General features: G+C 45.6%; 1 protein-coding gene across 1 annotated transcript in view; it reads right to left on the minus strand.

The window, feature by feature from the left end:
* Window positions 1-978: 978 nt before the first annotated feature.
* The window catches only part of LOC120026205 (laminin subunit gamma-3-like), a 178275-nt gene continuing 161616 nt past the window's right edge, over window positions 979-17637 (minus strand). The window contains exons 13-18 of the mRNA XM_038971028.1: window positions 15771-15959; window positions 14960-15205; window positions 8293-8446; window positions 7248-7390; window positions 5789-5967; window positions 979-1230 (exon numbers count right to left, since the gene is read on the minus strand). Of these exons, the coding sequence (XP_038826956.1) occupies window positions 979-1230; window positions 5789-5967; window positions 7248-7390; window positions 8293-8446; window positions 14960-15205; window positions 15771-15959 (1163 nt within the window). The remainder of the gene's footprint in view (window positions 1231-5788; window positions 5968-7247; window positions 7391-8292; window positions 8447-14959; window positions 15206-15770; window positions 15960-17637) is intronic.

Raw genomic sequence — 17637 nt, forward strand, 5'->3', positions numbered from 1 at the left:
ATGATGGACTGTCATTTCTCTTTGCTTATTTCAGCTGTTCTTGCCATAATATGGACTTGGTCTTTTACCAAATAGAGCTATCTTCTGTATACCCCCCCTACCGTGTCACAACACAACTGATTGGCTCAAACGCATTAAGAAGAAAATAAATTCCACAAATTAACTTGTAACAAGGCACACCTGTTAATATAAATACATTCCAGGTGACTACCTCATGATGCTGGTTGAGAGAATGCTAAAAGTGTGCAAAGCTGTCATCAAGGCAAAGGGTGGCTACTTTGAAGAATCTCAAATATCAAATATATTTTGATTTGTTTAACACTTTTTTGGTTACTATAGAGCAGTGTAGCCTTTTTAGCAATGTGGCGGTGTACCAGCTTGCTGTGGAGAGCGGTCGGACAGGCATAATCCCGATTAGAGTTCTCATCATAATGAAGAAGAGGGATTCAAAATTCGCTAGCTGCATGTCTGTCATACAAACAGGGATTAAGATGGTCACACACAGTTCTGCCTGCCTGCTATGAACTGTATTGTTGGAATTTAGCCTCCATTCGGTCTATGTCAATGAGCCTGTAAGCCTTTTGATACTTTTTCCCCTCTGCTCATAAGATAATGAGAAAGTCAGCATGTGTGGAGAGAAGATTGTAAGGCTGGTTGACTCCTGATTCATGCTGATTCTGTCTCTTTCCATCCCATTATGTTTGGTTTTATCATTATATTGTTGTGTTACATCTTTAACAATGTCAGGCTGAACAGAGTCAGCTAGGCACGGACAGTCATTCCGGGTGCAGCTCGGTGTCCGCTATTCTAGGTATTCTAGACAGTGTAGTATGGGATAGCGTGATGGTATTGTTATCTACAGTATGAGCTAGGCCATGTGTCAGGTATAATGGCCAAATAGGAGCACAGTGGTAAACAGCATTGGCAGTCAGATTTCTGCTGATATGTCCTGACTGGTTGAATGAAAAGGACAAACTGTTAGAATGTTTTCTGATTGGTTGTGTGGAATGAGTGGGTGGCTGATGATTGGTTACCTTGGATAGCCAGGAAGTCCTCCAGCGCATTGGGCAGGCTGTCCTCCCCCTGATGCCCACGCTCGTGATGCTGTCGCTCGTGAAGCTGTCGCATGTGATACTCGCGCACATGATGGTGGTGCCCGTAGCCACTCCGGCAGTCGAAGCGTGCTAGGAGATTCTCCAAATCCTGCAACCGAGCCTTCAGCCTCCCTGCCTGTATAGGAAAACACCAGAACAGCAGACAATGGAGGATTTGTGGGAGAGATTGTCAATGATAAAAAATATATAAAGCCAGGCCTCTGTGATTAAACACATTACTGGCTGGGGTGCCAATCACTCTCAGAGTAGGCAATTAGCAGGCTCAAACTGTGTGTGAGTGTGTGTGTGTGTGTCGCTACTAAGCACTAGCAGGTGAGCAGGTTGGTGGAGATGGCACTCCTAAAAATGAGTGGCACAGCGGTCTAAGGCACTGCATCTCAGTGCAAGAGGTGTCACTACAGTCCCTGGTTTGAATCCAGCCTGTATCACATCCGGCCGTGATTGGGAGCCACATAGGGTGGTGCACAATTTGCCCACTGTTGTCTGGGTTTGGCCGGGGTAGGATGTCATTGTAAATAAGAATTTGTTCTTAACTGACTTGCCTAGTTAAATAAAGGTTAATTTACAAAAATGATAATACCCTTTCATTTATTCACTGCAGCCCCCCATAGGTAAAATCACAGTTCATATACTAGGCCAAGTACCACAATTAGGCTACTCACAATATAAGACAATAGTGTATCTTGTGTTTTAAATTCTCCTTCCATGAACAAAGGAACATACAGCACAAGTGAGGAAAGGAGAGGATTTCTTCCTGTTTCTTTACTGTCCCTCTATCTCTCTCCACCCCCTTTTTTTCTCTGCTGTCTGTAGAAGGGATGAAGGTGTGCAGAAAGCCAGCAGTCAGAGAGAGAAAGAGATGAGAGAGAAAACACAAACTACTTTAGCAAGAACAAGGATACTTTACAGAAACTACACAATTCGGCTATTAGCTTTGCCTGCAGAGAGCAGCCACTGTATAGAGTGTGGAACATACTGTATGAGACATGTATTTGGTGCTAATCTCTGGAGACATGAGAAAGAAACTGGATCATTAAAGCAACTGCTGCTTTCCAAATGGCACCCTGTTCCCTATATAGTGCAGTGCACTACTTTTCACCAGGGCCCATAGGGGCACTATATAGGGAATAGGGTGCCATTTGGGATACAGTTCAGCGTCTATTTCTGTAGCTGTTTTTGTATCAGTGACTTCACATTGACTTCAGTCTGATTTATTATTTATCTTGGTTTTTGAAAAGAGGACAGATGGCCACCATTGTTAGACTACAAACACACCCTTGGGTAGGAGTTTGAATAGACTTACTAATTGTTGTTTTGGAGCTAATTTTATTATGCAATGGCGATGGGTCAATAACAACACCGGGGGGGGGGGGATTGTTAAGGGACCTCGTATGTGTGAAATGTTTTTATGGGTTTTATAGTAAAGACATTTACAGTAATTTAACTGTGGCAGTGAGCAAGGGGAGGGGTTTCAAATACTCTCATGAGTGCCAGGTAGGTAAGACCTTTAACTATGATGGCTGTGCCCTAAGCAACACGCAGGGGAGCGGGTCGAGAGCTTCGAGTTGCTCGTTCCTCCTCCAAATCACTAAGGGCTTAAAATGGTCCACACACGCACAGACGTGAAGAAGGTGTGACAGTGCCTCTTACCCCTCTAGTTACTGCCCTTGTTATCATGGAGGTGCTTTCCTTGAGCATGATATGCCGGCATAGGGGTGGAGGGGCAAGACCATGCAGGATCTTAAAGACAAGGCTTGCATCTACATAATGCTTAAAGCTATCCAGACTGAATAAATGATGTTTGTGGATGATGTAGTAGGCTTGATTACCAACAATGACGGATCAGCCTACAGGGAGGAGGTGAGGGCCCTGGAGGAGTGGTGCCAGGAAAATAACCTCTCCCTCAACGTCAACAAAATGAAGGAGCTGATCGTGGACTTCAGGGAACAGCAGAGGGAGAACGCCCCTATTCACATCGACAGGGCTGTAGTGGAGAAGGTGAAAAGCTTCAAGTTCCTTGGCGTACATATGACTGACAATCTGAAATGGTCCACCCACACAGACAGTTTGGTGAAGAAGGCGCAACAGCGCCTCTTCAACCTCAGGAGGCTGAAGAAATTTGGCTTGAACCCTAAGACCCTCACAAACTTTTACAGATGCACAATTGAGAGCATCCTGTCGGGCTATATTACTGCCTGGTACGGCAACTGCACCACCTGTAACCGCAGGGCTCTCCAGAGGGTGGTGCGGTCTGCACAACACATCACCTGGGGGGACACTGCCTGCCTTCCAGGACATCTACAGCACCCGATATCACGGGAAGGCCAAAAAGATCATCAAGGACATCAACCACCCGAGCCACTGCCTGTTCACCCCATTACCATCCAGAAGGCGAGGTCAGTACAGGTGCATCAAAGCTGGGAAAGAGACTGAAAAACAGCTTCTATCTCAAGGCCATGAGATTGTTAAATAGCCATCACTAGCCGGCTCCCACCCGGTTACTCAACCCTGCACCTTAGAGGCTGCTGCCCTATATACATAGACATGGAATCACTGGTCACTTTAATAATGGAACACTAATCACTTTAATAATGTTTACATACTGCTTTACTCATCTCATATGTATATACTGTACAGTGATCCCTCGCCACTTCGCGGTTCACTTATCGCGGATTCGCTATTTCGCGGATTTTCATAATGCATTTTTTTTTTTTTTTTGGTGCATTGTGCTCTGCATTCTGATTCGCTAAAAACTCACTCCCGCTTCTTGTATCAAAACATGCTACGAATTGTGCTATCATTTTGTCGTCTCGTGCAGTTATGTGTACGTACATAAAACAGCTTGGCAAATTTACATTAAGTTGGCCAAATTATCTTGTAATTTCGAACATCTCCTAAACCCATAATGTCGACGAAACGGCCTACACGTGAGTCACTGTATTTGTATACATGTAATAGTTGCTAATTGTAAAAAAAAAAAAAAGTTTTCTATTTCGCGGATTTCACTTATCGCGGGTCATTTTCGGAACGTAACCCCCGCGATAAACGAGGGATTACTGTATTCTATTCTACTGTATTTTAGTCAATGCCACTCCGACATTGCTCGTCCTAATATTTAGATATTTTGTAATTCCATTATTTTACTTTTAGACTTGTGTGTATTGTTGTGATTTGTTAGATACTACTGCACTGTTGGAGCTAGGAACACAAGCATTTCGCTACACCCGCAGTAACATCTGCTAAATATGTGTATGTGACCAATACAATTTGATTAGAATTTGATTTGAACTGCTTGGTTTGTTTTCAAAAATCTTAAGTGTTTGTTTGTGAAGTGATTAAATTGGTTTCAGAATAGAAATGGCAACAGCACCAACCTCGATTGCATGGCGCGACAGAGGGTGTTGCGGACAGCCCAGTACATCACTGGGGCCGAGCTACCTGCCATCCAGGACCTCTATATCAGGTGGTGAGAAAGGAAGGCCCGGAAAATCATGAAAGACTCCAGCCATCCAAGCCAAATACTGTTCTCTCTGCTCCGCATGGCAAGCGGTACCGGTGCATCAGGCTCTGACACCAACAGGCTCCTGAACAGCTTCTATCCCCAACCCATAATACTGCTAAACAGCTAACAAAATGGCTACACTGACTATCTGAGTTAACCCTTGTATTTATTTTAAAGATGGCTAGTCAACATACCCCTATACATACTGTATCTACCTCTATCACTTCAGTATCCCTGCAAATTGTAAATATGGTATTGGAACTGACCGTGTATATAGCTTTTACTTTCTCCTGTTATTATACATTTTTATTTCTCGTGTGTTTTTGTTGTATCATATTTTATTTTTTAGTACTATATTGATATTGATTACTGCTTAGTTAGAGCTTGCAAGAAAGGCATTTCCCTGTACTTGGGCACGTGACATCAAAACCTGAAACAAACTGAGCCTGCATGCCACAGAGAGGCCCAGATAGCACTTGCAGCTAGTGTGGGAGAAACAACCGGTGGGAGAAACAACCAGAAGGAGAATTGGTGATTTCGGAGGGGGTTAGACTACTAAGCTTGAGTGGCAGGTTTGATGAGAGGGGCGGCCAGATGAACAGGGTGGGATGACTTGAAAGCGTGCATTCAGATTCACAGATTCTATTTCCAGTATTGATTGAGATATATTCCTGTACGATGATATGGCCTCTTAGTGGATTAAAGCCTCATGTGTCTCATCTTAGTAGCACCCTCTAGTAGCTCATAGCCTCCTGTCTGATCCTAGTTTTGTGAAATCAAAACATTATGTGCTGAGCCCAGCTGTTATCTTACTACTTATTTTGGCTAATAAATACTAATGATTTGGAAATTCAGTGTTTGTGAGTATTTACCCATGCAACATAACTGTAACAATTTACTAACTTTAAATGTGGCATGAACACAACCAGTCATGATGTTTTCATCGGATTGTCAAACAAATCACTTTAAAAAGCAAGTTACCTTCGCACTTTCATCCAAAATAACTCCAGCATCCGAACAGTGCACTGTAACTATCTCACCACAGAATGCATCAGAGCGAGCAAAACAGAACCCCTCTTTCTTACTATACATGTATCTGATGCTTTCTGGTCAAAAAGAGTATATCAGACAGACAGAGAGAGAGAAAGACAGACAGGAGCAACACTTTTACCTGCTCCTTGACTAGCCCATAGCAGACGGGGCACTCCTCACACTGGTGTGTGGCTCTGTTGTGGAAGTAGTTGAGCTCACATTGATCACACTTGTACCCCACGAAGCCCTGGCGGCAGGGACAGGTGCCGTTGGTGTGGCACTGCATGGAGCTGGAACCCATTGGGTCGCAATTACAGGCTGAGAGGAACAGGGGGAGACAGGGGTGGAGAGAGGGACAGGGGGAGGCAGGGGTGGAGAGAGGGACAAGGGGAGGCAGGGGTGGAGAGAGGGACAGGGGGAGGCAGGGGTGGAGAGAGGGACAGGGGGAGGCAGGGGTGGAGAGAGGGACAGGGGGAGGCAGGGGTGGAGAGAGGGACAAGGGGAGGCAGGGGTGGAGAGAGGGACAGGGGGAGGCAGGGGTGGAGAGAGGGACAGGGTGAGGCAGGGGTGGAGAGAGGGACAGGGTGAGGCAGGGGTGGAGAGAGGGACAGGGTGAGGCAGGGGTGGAGAGAGGGACAAGGGGAGGCAGGGGTGGAGAGAGGGACAGGGGCAGGCAGGGGTGGAGAGAGGGGGAGGGAGGGGTGGAGAGAGGGACAAGGGGAGGCAGGGGTGGAGAGAGGGACAGGGGGAGGCAGGGGTGGAGAGAGGGACAAGGGGATGCAGGGGTGGAGAGAGGGACAAGGGGATGCAGGGGTGGAGAGAGGGACAAGGGGAGGCAGGGGTGGAGAGAGGGACAGGGGGAGGCAGGGGTGGAGAGAGGGACAGGGGGAGGCAGGGGTGGAGAGAGGGACAGGGGGAGGCAGGGGTGGAGAGAGGGACAGGGGGAGGCAGGGGTGGAGTTAGGGACAACGAGAGGCAGGGGTGGAGAGAGGGACAAGGGGAGGCAGGGGTGGAGAGAGGGACAGGGGGAGGCAGGGGTGGAGAGAGGGACAGGGGGAGGCAGTGGAAGAGAGGGACAGGGTGAGGCAGGGGTGGAGAGAGGGACAGGGTGAGGCGGGGGTGGAGAGAGGGACAAGGGGAGGCAGGGGTGGAGAGAGGGACAGGGGCAGGCAGGGGTGGAGAGAGGGGGAGGGGGAGGCAGGGGTGGAGAGAGGGACAAGGGGAGGCAGGGGTGGAGAGAGGGACAGGGGGAGGCAGGGGTGGAGAGAGGGACAAGGGGATGCAGGGGTGGAGAGAGGGACAAGGGGAGGCAGGGGTGGAGAGAGGGACAGGGGGAGGCAGGGGTGGAGAGAGGGACAGGGGGAGGCAGGGGTGGAGAGAGGGACAGGGGGAGGCAGGGGTGGAGTTAGGGACAACGAGAGGCAGGGGTGGAGAGAGGGACAAGGGGAAGAATTAGAATTAGACATTGCATGTGTGCGTGTTACATTTTTAACTTCTTATTGTTATCAGAATGACTTGTTTTAGCACGTTTTGATATGTCTTAGTGTTTGCACATAAGGACTTCTAGCCCCAATCACAGTATAGGCTACTGTAGCTACCTCTGCAGCCCCGTGAGGAGAAACCAAAGAAGCCCATACGACATGTGCTGCACAGCCGCCCCTCCACTCCCAGCCGACACACACACTGGCCTGTGATTTGGTGGCAAGCCATGGAAGATGAGCCAATGGGGTTACAGGTGCACCTAAGAAACGTAGAACGTCATTGACATAACACTTACGAATGAAAGGAAACAGAACCACTGCATTTCTAAGTATGGAACCATAGATATATAATAATTACTATTCTAATTAAGCAATAAGGCCCAAGAGGGTGTTGTATATGGTCAATATACCACGGCTAAGGTCTGTTCTTAGACACGACACAACCCCTGAGGTGCCTTATTGCTATTATAAACTGGTTACCAACATAATTAGAGCAGTAAAAATAAATGTTTTGTCATATCCCTGGTATACGGTCTGATATATACGTGCATCAAAGCCGGGACCAAGAGACTGAAAAACAGCTTCGATCTCAAGGCCATCAGACTGTTAAACAGCCATCACTAACATAGAGAGGCTGCTGCCAACATACAGACTAAAACCACTGGACACTTTAATAAATTGATTTAATAATGGTATCACTAGTCACTTTAAATTATGGCACTTTAATAATGTTTACATATCCTATATTACTCATCTCATATGTATATACTGTATTTTATACCATCTATTGCATCTTGCATATGCCGCTCGGCCATCGCGCATCCATATTAATATGTACATATTCTGATTCCATCCCTTTACATTGTGTGTATAAGGTAGTCGTTGTGAATTTGTTAGATATTACTGCAATGTCGGAACTAGAAGCACAAGCATTTCACTACACTCGCATTAACATCTGCTAACCATGTGTATGTGACCAATAAAATTAGATTTGATTTGCTATACCACAGCTGTCAGCCAATCAGCATTCAGGGCTCGAACCACCCAGTTTATCATTAATAATAATGACTTATTCTATTTCTATGATCAGAACCAATTTTAGAGTCAGAATGACAATAGAACCATATAGAAGATTCCAGAATCGCATTAAGATTTCCTGTACCTCTCACAGCCTACTTCAGACTGCAGGTTGAAGAAGCCCACCTCACACTGACCACAGTCTCGCCCGGTCACATGACTAAGGCACAGACAACTTCCTGTCTGGGGGTCACAGTCCTCCAACGACCCAGAAGTCCCTGCAGGACTGCAGCCGCAGCCTGGGAGAAGACACAACCACACGTCAACATCATGTCAAACACACAAAAAACACATGTAAATCACATAACCTCACATCAAATACTGTATCAAAAAGTATAGTAGCCTAAACGGGCAAAAGCGTTATCAAAACAGAACACAGATCCAACAAAGTATGCAAAAGGTACACGTCATATACATCATCCAAACAGTTCACTTAACATAGTGTCACAAATGAAGTCAACCACTGAAGCTTATTCTTCTATCAATGTTGTGGCAATTGTATATTTCCCGCCCTCTGTCCATTCACTATCTGCTATTCATTCACTCAATCTTCTATTCCTTCGCTCTATCCTTCACTCTATCGTCTAGACAGGGTTAAATTAAAAAACCCTATCTCTCTGTAGGCCGTGTCCTGTCTGCCCTGCGTGCCTGGCTTTGTGTTATCTAGGACAGTGCAGAGACAGAGGAGACCATCTACAGTACATGTACATAGTACTTCAATCAATCAATCAATCACCTAACCAAACCTACATGAACATATTGCCTCAATCAATCACCCCAACTACACTGACTCTGTACCGGTACTCCTTGTATATAGCCTGTATAAAGCCTCATTATTGTTATTTTATTGTGTTACTATTTTCTTTTCATCCATTTGCAAATGTTCTTACTTTTTAAGTGCATCGTTGGGAAAGGGCTCGTAAGTAAGCATTTCACGGTAAAGTATACAACTGTTGTAATTGGCGCATGTGACAAATAAAATTAGATTTTATTTGAATGACTGAGCAGAGCAGACACAGGTTGCGTCCCAACTCGCACACTGCACAAAAAAATACATGTTTTATTGTCACATGGACCGGATAGGTGCCGTAAAATGTGTTGTTTTACAGGGTCAGCCATGTTATTAACACTGCGCCCCTGGAGGAAATTAGGGTTAAGGTCCTTGCTCATAGGGCAAATCGACAGATTTCATCTTGTCAGCTCGGGTACTCAAACCAGCGACCTTTCAGTTTCAGGCCCAACACAATAACCGCTAAACTACCTGCCGCCCTAAAGGATCTATGGGCCCAGGTCAAAAGTAGTGCACTATATATGGAATAGGGTGCCATTTGGGATGCAGGATACAGTAGATGACAGAGGGAGAGGGTCACAAGTCTCCCTGACTCTTACTGTCTCCTTCCACACACACGCACACACACACACGCACACACACGCACACACACGCACACACACGCACACACACACGCGCACACACACAGGAAAATATGGCTGCCCCACAGACACCCCACAGATACTGTAGGTAGGGGTGAAAGTAGATACTCCGGGTAGCCATTTGATTAGCAGTCTTATGGATTTGGGATATAAGCTGTGCAGGAGCCTTTTGGTCTCAGACTTGGCGCTCCAGTACCACTTGACGTGCGGTAGCAGAGAGAACGGACTGTGACTTGGTTTACTGGAGTCTTTGACAATTGTTAGGGGCTTCCTCTGACACCGCCTGGTATAGAGGTCCTGGATGACAGGGAGCTCGACCCCAGTGATGTACGGGGCCGTATGCACTACCCTCTGTAGCGCCTTGCGGTCAGGCACCAAGCAGTTGCCATACCAAGCGGTGTTGCAGCCAGTCAAGATGCTCTCAATGGTGTAGCTGTAGATCTTTTTGAGGATCTGAGGGCCCATGATACATCTTTTCAGCCTCCTGAGGGGAAAGACGCGTTGTCGTGCCCTCTTCACGACTGTGTTGGTTCATGGGGTTGTAGATGGAACATCTCTGTTGTTATAGGTTACTGGTGGACACAGACATCTCAGAACATATCTGTTGCTATAGGCTACTGGGGGACACAGACATCTCATAACATCTGTTGCTATAGGCTACTGAGGGACACAGACATCTCAGAACATCTCTGTTGCTATAGGCTACTGAGGGACACAGACATCTCAGAACATCTCTGTTGCTATAGGCTACTGGGGGACACAGACATCTCATAACATCTGTTGCTATAGGTTACTGAGGGACACAGACATCTCAGAACATCTCTGTTGCTATAGGCTACTGGGGGACACAGACATCTCAGAACATCTCTGTTGCTATAGGCTAATGGGGGACACAGACATCTCAGAATATATCTCTCTCTACATTTGTGTATGTTCCTTCTCTTCCTCTTTCTCCCTGTACCTCGGTGTCTCTATTTCTCTTTCTCTCTATTTACCACACTCTTTTTCTTTCTTTCTATCTCAATCTGTACCTCTCTCTTTCTTTCTCTATGTCTCACTCTCATAACCCTACTCTACTCGCTCTCATGTTTATCAGGATAAAACTTGGATAAAACTACCCATGTGAGAGACGCAGACTCGGTCTCAACTTTTAAGTCTTTACGGAAGACTCATCTCTTCAGTGGGTCATATGATTGAGTGTAGTCTGGCCCAGGAGTGTGAAGGTGAACGGAAAGGCTCTGGAGCAACGAACCGCCCTTGCTGTCTCTACCTGGCCGGTTACCCTCTCTCCACTGGGATTCTCTGCCTCTAACCCTATTACAGGGGCTGAGTCACTGGCTTACTGGTGCTCTTTCATGCCGTCCCTAGGAGGGGTGCGTCACTTGAGTGGGTTGAGTCACTGACGTGATCTTCCTGTCTGGGTTGGCGCCCCCCCTTGGGTTGTGCCGTGGCGGAGATCTTTGTGGGCTATACTCGGCCTTGTCTCAGGATGGTACGTTGGTGGTTGAAGATATCCCTCTAGTGGTGTGGGGACTGTGCTTTGGAAAAGTGGGTGGGGTTATATCCTTCCTGTTTGGCTCTGTCCGGGGGTATCATCGGATGGGGCCACAGTGTCTCCTGACCCCCCCCTGTCTCAGCCTCCAGTATTTATAAAGTAGTTTATGTGTCGGGGGGCTAGGGTCAGTTTGTTATATCTGGAGTACTTCTCCTGTCTTATCCGGTGTCCTGTGTGAATTTAAGTATGCTCTCTCTAATTCTCTCTTTCTTTCTCTCTCTCTGAGGACCTGAGCCCTAGGACCATGCCTCAGGACTACCTGGCATGATGACTCCTTGCTGTCCCCAGTCCACCTGGCCGTGCTGCTGCTCCAGTTTCAACTGTTCTGCCTGCGGCTATGGAACCCTGACCTGTTCACCGGACGTGCTACCTGTCCCAGACCTGCTGTTTTCAACTCTCTAGAGACCGCAGGAGCGGTAGAGATACTCTTAATGATCGGCTATGAAAAGCCAACTGACATTTACTCCTGAGGTGCTGCACCCTCGACAACTACTGTGATTATTATTATTTGACCATGCTGGTCATTTATGAACATTTGAACATCTTGGCCATGTTCTGTTATAATCTCCACCCGGCACAGCCAGAAGAGGACTGGCCACCCCTCATAGCCTGGTTCCTCTCTAGGTTTCTTCCTAGGTTTTGGCCTTTCTAGGGAGTTTTTCCTAGCCACCGTGCTTCTACACCTGCATTACTTGCTGTTTGGGGTTTTAGGCTGGGTTTCTGTACAGCACTTTGAGATATCAGCTGATGTACGAAGAGCTATATAAATACATTTGATTTGATAAGAAAATGTACTCTTTCTACTAACAAAATACTGTAGTTGGAAGGTCAACTGATCAGGGCAGACTGCTCTCTGCATCTTTCCCAGAACCCCTTTTAAGTGACACCATTACCTTATACAGATGAATTAAGATACAGAATCTGTAGGTCTATGACTTCTATTCACTCTAAGAGAGCCTGTAAAACGAAATGTTCTGCCACTTTACAACCACTCCAACGCCACTTCAGTCCCTGTGGAGTTCCTAATGGCACTTTTAACCAGACTCTTTTACTCCACCTGAAATCATTTGAACATAAAAGCAATGTTGAGGAAATCTTATTTGACTCAGAAAAGGATACATATATGATAGCTGATATATATAAGACCATGCAGAAAGACTCTCCAACTGATAATCTCTTAGAAAAAAATATAAACTCTTGGAATCAAGAATTCAAAATAATTGATTATAGGCACAAGATCGAGGGAGTGTTGGAACAAAAGTAATGAAATGACCGTTAAGGAAAATGTACGCTTAATCCAGTATAAAATAATGTATAGAATGTACAAGAGACTAAATTCACATGTTCTACGGCACAACGGCAGAGTCATGTGTAAAGTATAAAACTAAGAAGGACCCAATAATTCATGCCTTCTGGGAGTGCTATAAAGTACAAAAGTTATGGGCGGAGTTAGAAAGCTGGCTGACAGAAGTTTTACGATGTAAGTTTACTTTTAATCCGTCTATCTGCATATTTCAAGACATGGAATATGAGGGTGAGGTGACCATACTTTTCTCGTCAATGATTTTGAAAACTTAAAAACTTAAAAACTACTTAAACTAGAAACCAAATGCTCCTCCATCACTACAACAGTGGATGAATTAAATATATTATTATTGAAATATTGAAAAGGTCTGGGCTACGGAGAAAAATAGAACAGTACAATTTGACACCATATGGCATAGAGTGCTACAAGCACTGGAATGTTCCAGGGATGAAGGATGAGGGGGAGTGTGGTTGTGAGATATACATGATGTGTATGGTTGTGGTGGGAACATGTGGGTCTGAACAGGTGTGATGTCACTGATGTTTGTAGAAATGTGTGTGTTTGTTTGTTTATGTATGGTTGTTATTGTTTGTACAAATTTGTACCAAAAAAATTACTCCTTTCCTAATTATTATTTTCCTGAGCATTCCATCCGTCTGCTATCAAGAATCTTTAGACTCTTTAGAATTGTGAGAATTGCTGAAATCCAGTTGATATATCAGTAAGAGGAAAGCACTTTCAAAACCCTCAAGAAAAGCTCGTTATGAAGGCACACTGACACCCACACATAAAGGACAAGTACACAAATACACAAACACACAATATAACACATGCACTAACACACTTTGAAATGTACAGACTCACACATTCAGATACATGTCACCATATTTCTAATGCATTCTTCATTTAAAATCTCTTCGATGTAAAGTCCCCTGTTTAGGGGACCTGCGTGGTTCTGGTACCTGTTCCAACCAACATTTTAGCTTAGAAAACGATCTGTGGACACTGTAGATCGAAATGGCTTGCAATGAGCGGTAGCCCTGATTCTCACAGACACAGGAATATGTCTCTTCTGCCTGTACGAAGCAGGGATGTCCCTCCTACCTTTTAATTCACTCTTCCGACTGTCCATCAACTCCTGGCTGAACCCTACATCACAGCCACTGGAACGCTTACATCATAACACAGCAGGAGAGTGGTTTCGTCACGGAACCCTACATCACAGCCACTGGAACGCTTACATCATAACGCAGCAGGAGAGTGGTTTCGTCACGGAACCCTACATCACAGCCACTGGAACGCTTACATCATAACGCAGCAGGAGAGTGGTTTCGTCACGGAACCCTACATCACAGCCACTGGAACGCTTACATCATAACGCAGCAGGAGAGTGGTTTCGTCACGGAACCCTACATCACAGCCACTGGAACGCTTACATCATAACGCAGCAGGAGAGTGGTTTCGTCACGGAACCCTACATCACAGCCACTCGAACGCTTACATCATAACGCAGCAGGAGAGTGGTTTCGTCACGGAACCCTACATCACAGCCACTGGAACGCTTACATCAGAACACAGCAGGAGAGTGGTTTCGTCACGGAACCCTACATCACAGCCACTGGAACGCTTACATCAGAACACAGCAGGAGAGTGGTTTCGTCATGGAACCCTACATCACAGCCACTGGAACGCTTACATCAGAACACAGCAGGAGAGTGGTTTCGTCACGGAACCCTACATCACAGCCACTGGAACGCTTACATCAGAACACAGCAGGAGAGTGGTTTCGTCACGGTAGCAGATTCCGAGATCGATTTATAGCCAGTAATCTAAAATGATTAATAGATTTTAAACCCAACAATTTTTTGTTGTTGTCATAGACAGACGAGATTAATATGGGGCGTGTTCTTAACGAGTTCAGGAAGCTAAACTTCTGTGAGATGTTCACAGCGATGGGGCAGATGTTTTGATCAAGAGAGACCTTTACAAAATACTGGATGTACGTTTTCTCTGACTAAATATAGAAATATGTATTTTACAGTTATAAAGAAGGTGAAATCTTATACTTATTTGTTTGATTATTCTTTATTTATAAAAATATATAAGTAATTTCAAGCCTTATTCTTACAGTTTTGTTGAATAGGAAATACATTATATAACATTTTTTATATTTTCATCATATTTGTACTGTGTACTTGAGCGTGTGTTCTCAAAAGTGACTACACCTACACTATTCTTTACCCCAAAGGTGAGATTTGAACCTTTCTTGGAGTCTGGATCATTAGTAGTTATTGTTAATGGCCCTCTCATGATAAATAATTACTTTTGGGGATTATGTAGATTACATTTTCGATTACATTTAGTTACATTTAAGATGTAAAATTGTATATTTCCCCTTAATTAAAAACCTGCAACTCTAACCCAACCCTATATACACCCTTCCCAAGTTTCCACACTCACGTTTGCACTTCTGGGCCAAGGTGCGGTCCAGGGCGTCCCCATAGTAACCTTGTCGGCAGCGTTGGCAATGTTCTCCCTCGGTGTGTCTCAGGCACTTCAGGCAACGGCCCGTCATGTGATCACACACGCCCAGCGCGTTGGGGTCCACATTATCGTTACAGTCGCACTTCTCACACGGTTGAACCGGCCCTGACCGGCCCAGGGGGTCGCCGTGGAAACTGTCCTCGCACATCTCACATCTGATGCCTGTGGAGAGAAGGTGTGTGTGTGTGTGTATATGTGTGTTTGTGTGTGTGTCGGGGGGTGACAGGTGACAGGTTTTTTGATAGGTGAGTTATGAATGATGTTGGGCTGGAGGGTTTGGGGGCCATTTTCATTTCAACCTAAATCAATATCTGGTAATGAAATTCTGGAAATGAATGAATGGCCCAAACCAGACAAAGGAATATGGACATTTTAATTCAAACACTGTGCTCTACATGATAGGATCATGACTAATTTTATCAAGACAGTGAGGACACCAGTACAGGTTTTATTAAAAATCTGTCAGCCAATTTGTGGAAATCTGCTTCACTGAGCAAGCAATGAACTCAATGGTTGTGTCCTAAAAGACACCCTATTCCCTACATATTGCACTACTTTAGAATAGAGCCCAAGCTCTGGTCAAAAGTAGTGCACTATATAGGAAATAGTTTGCAATTTGGGATGCATCCCAGTTTAACCCTGGTGAGGTCTGCTCATCATGGGAAAATGGAATGGTTTGTTCCCATTATCCGACATCTACCAGTCATGTAATATGATCTCAGCTCACCCCTCTGTCCTGAAGGGCAGTTGGTACAGACCACCTCCCCCGTCTCTGTCATTTGAGCACAGCTGGTACGGTCCGGGCAGGGGCAAGGTCTGCAGTCATTGGGCGTGCCAATCAACGCGTTGCCATAGTAACCGTCCAGACAACGCTCGCAGGTTGGTCCTGTGGTGAAGTCAATACACACACACACACCTGGAGTAGAGAGAGGAGCAGAGGCAGTTACAACACACACACCTGGACTAGAGAGAGGAGAGGAGGCATTTACAACACACACACCTGGACTAGAGAGAGGAGAGGAGGCATTTACAACACACACCTGGACTAGAGCGAGGAGAGGAGGCATTTACAACACACACACCTGGACTAGAGAGAGGAGAGGAGGCATTTACAACACACACACCTGGACTAGAGAGAGGAGAGGAGGCATTTACAACACACACACCTGGACTAGAGAGAGAAGAGGAGGCATTTACAACACACACACCTGGACTAGAGAGAGGAGAGGAAGCATTTACAACACACACCTGGACTAGAGAGAGGAGAGGAGGCATTTACAACACACACACCTGGACTAGAGAGAGGAGAGGAGGCATTTACAACACACACACCTGGACTAGAGAGAGGAGAGGAGGCATTTACAACACACACACCTGGACTAGAGAGAGGAGAGGAGGCATTTACAACACACACACCTGGACTAGAGAGAGGAGAGGAGGCATTTACAACACACACACCTGGACTAGAGAGAGGAGAGGAGGCATTTACAACACACACCTGGACTAGAGAGAGGAGAGGAGGCATTTACAACACACACACCTGGACTAGAGAGAGGAGAGGAGGCATTTACAACACACACCTGGACTAGAGAGAGGAGAGGAGGCATTTACAACACACACCTGGACTAGAGAGAGGAGAGGAGGCATTTACAACACACACACCTGGACTAGAGAGAGAAGAGGAGGCATTTACAACACACACACCTGGACTAGAGAGAGGAGAGGAGGCATTTACAACACACACACCTGGACTAGAGAGAGGAGAGGAGGCATTTACAACACACACACCTGGACTAGAGAGAGGAGAGGAGGCAGTTACAACACACACACACATAGATAGATATGTAAAGTGTGTCTTACAGGACCATCATATCGGCTCTCAATAGCAGGCACACTCACACACAGTCGCAAACACACGCACTCAAACACACACACTCAAACACACACACACACACACACACACACACACACACACACACACACACACACACACACACACACACACACACACACACACACACACACACACACACACACACACACACACACACACACACACACACACACACACACACACACACACACACACACACAAAGGAGGATGGATGCTGTAACGATTTTCTCCTCTGACAGATCCAGGCCACAGTGAGTGTAGTTTCTCTAGCCACCAGTAGAGTGCGCCGTGTGGCTGTGTCTCTAACCAGCCACCATACATTTACTATAGCTCTTCACACAGCCACAGCAGAATGGAAGAGGAATAAGAGGAAACACTCAATACTGAAACCCAGACCTCCACCGCAAAGAGAGCTAGCGAGCAGAAAGAACTGGTCTAAATTCAACCTGACTTGTAATTGCTTTGGGAAATACAAGAGCTGGCTTCAGACAGAAAGACTTTCAAGATGTAAATTAATTTCCCCCAAGTGAACGAGATAATCATATTTATTATGTCCCAAAAACAAACTGTTAAATGCATATGTCTTCTAAAGCCTCAGGGAAAATAACTTTTGGGCTGTATGTAACTCCAGCTCTTCACATCTAGTTAACTTTTTGTAATCACAATTAATCGCATGGTCTGAAATTGTTTGAATAAAAAT

Source organism: Salvelinus namaycush, chromosome 31 (genome assembly GCF_016432855.1).
Source record: "Salvelinus namaycush isolate Seneca chromosome 31, SaNama_1.0, whole genome shotgun sequence".
Taxonomy (NCBI): domain Eukaryota; kingdom Metazoa; phylum Chordata; class Actinopteri; order Salmoniformes; family Salmonidae; genus Salvelinus; species Salvelinus namaycush.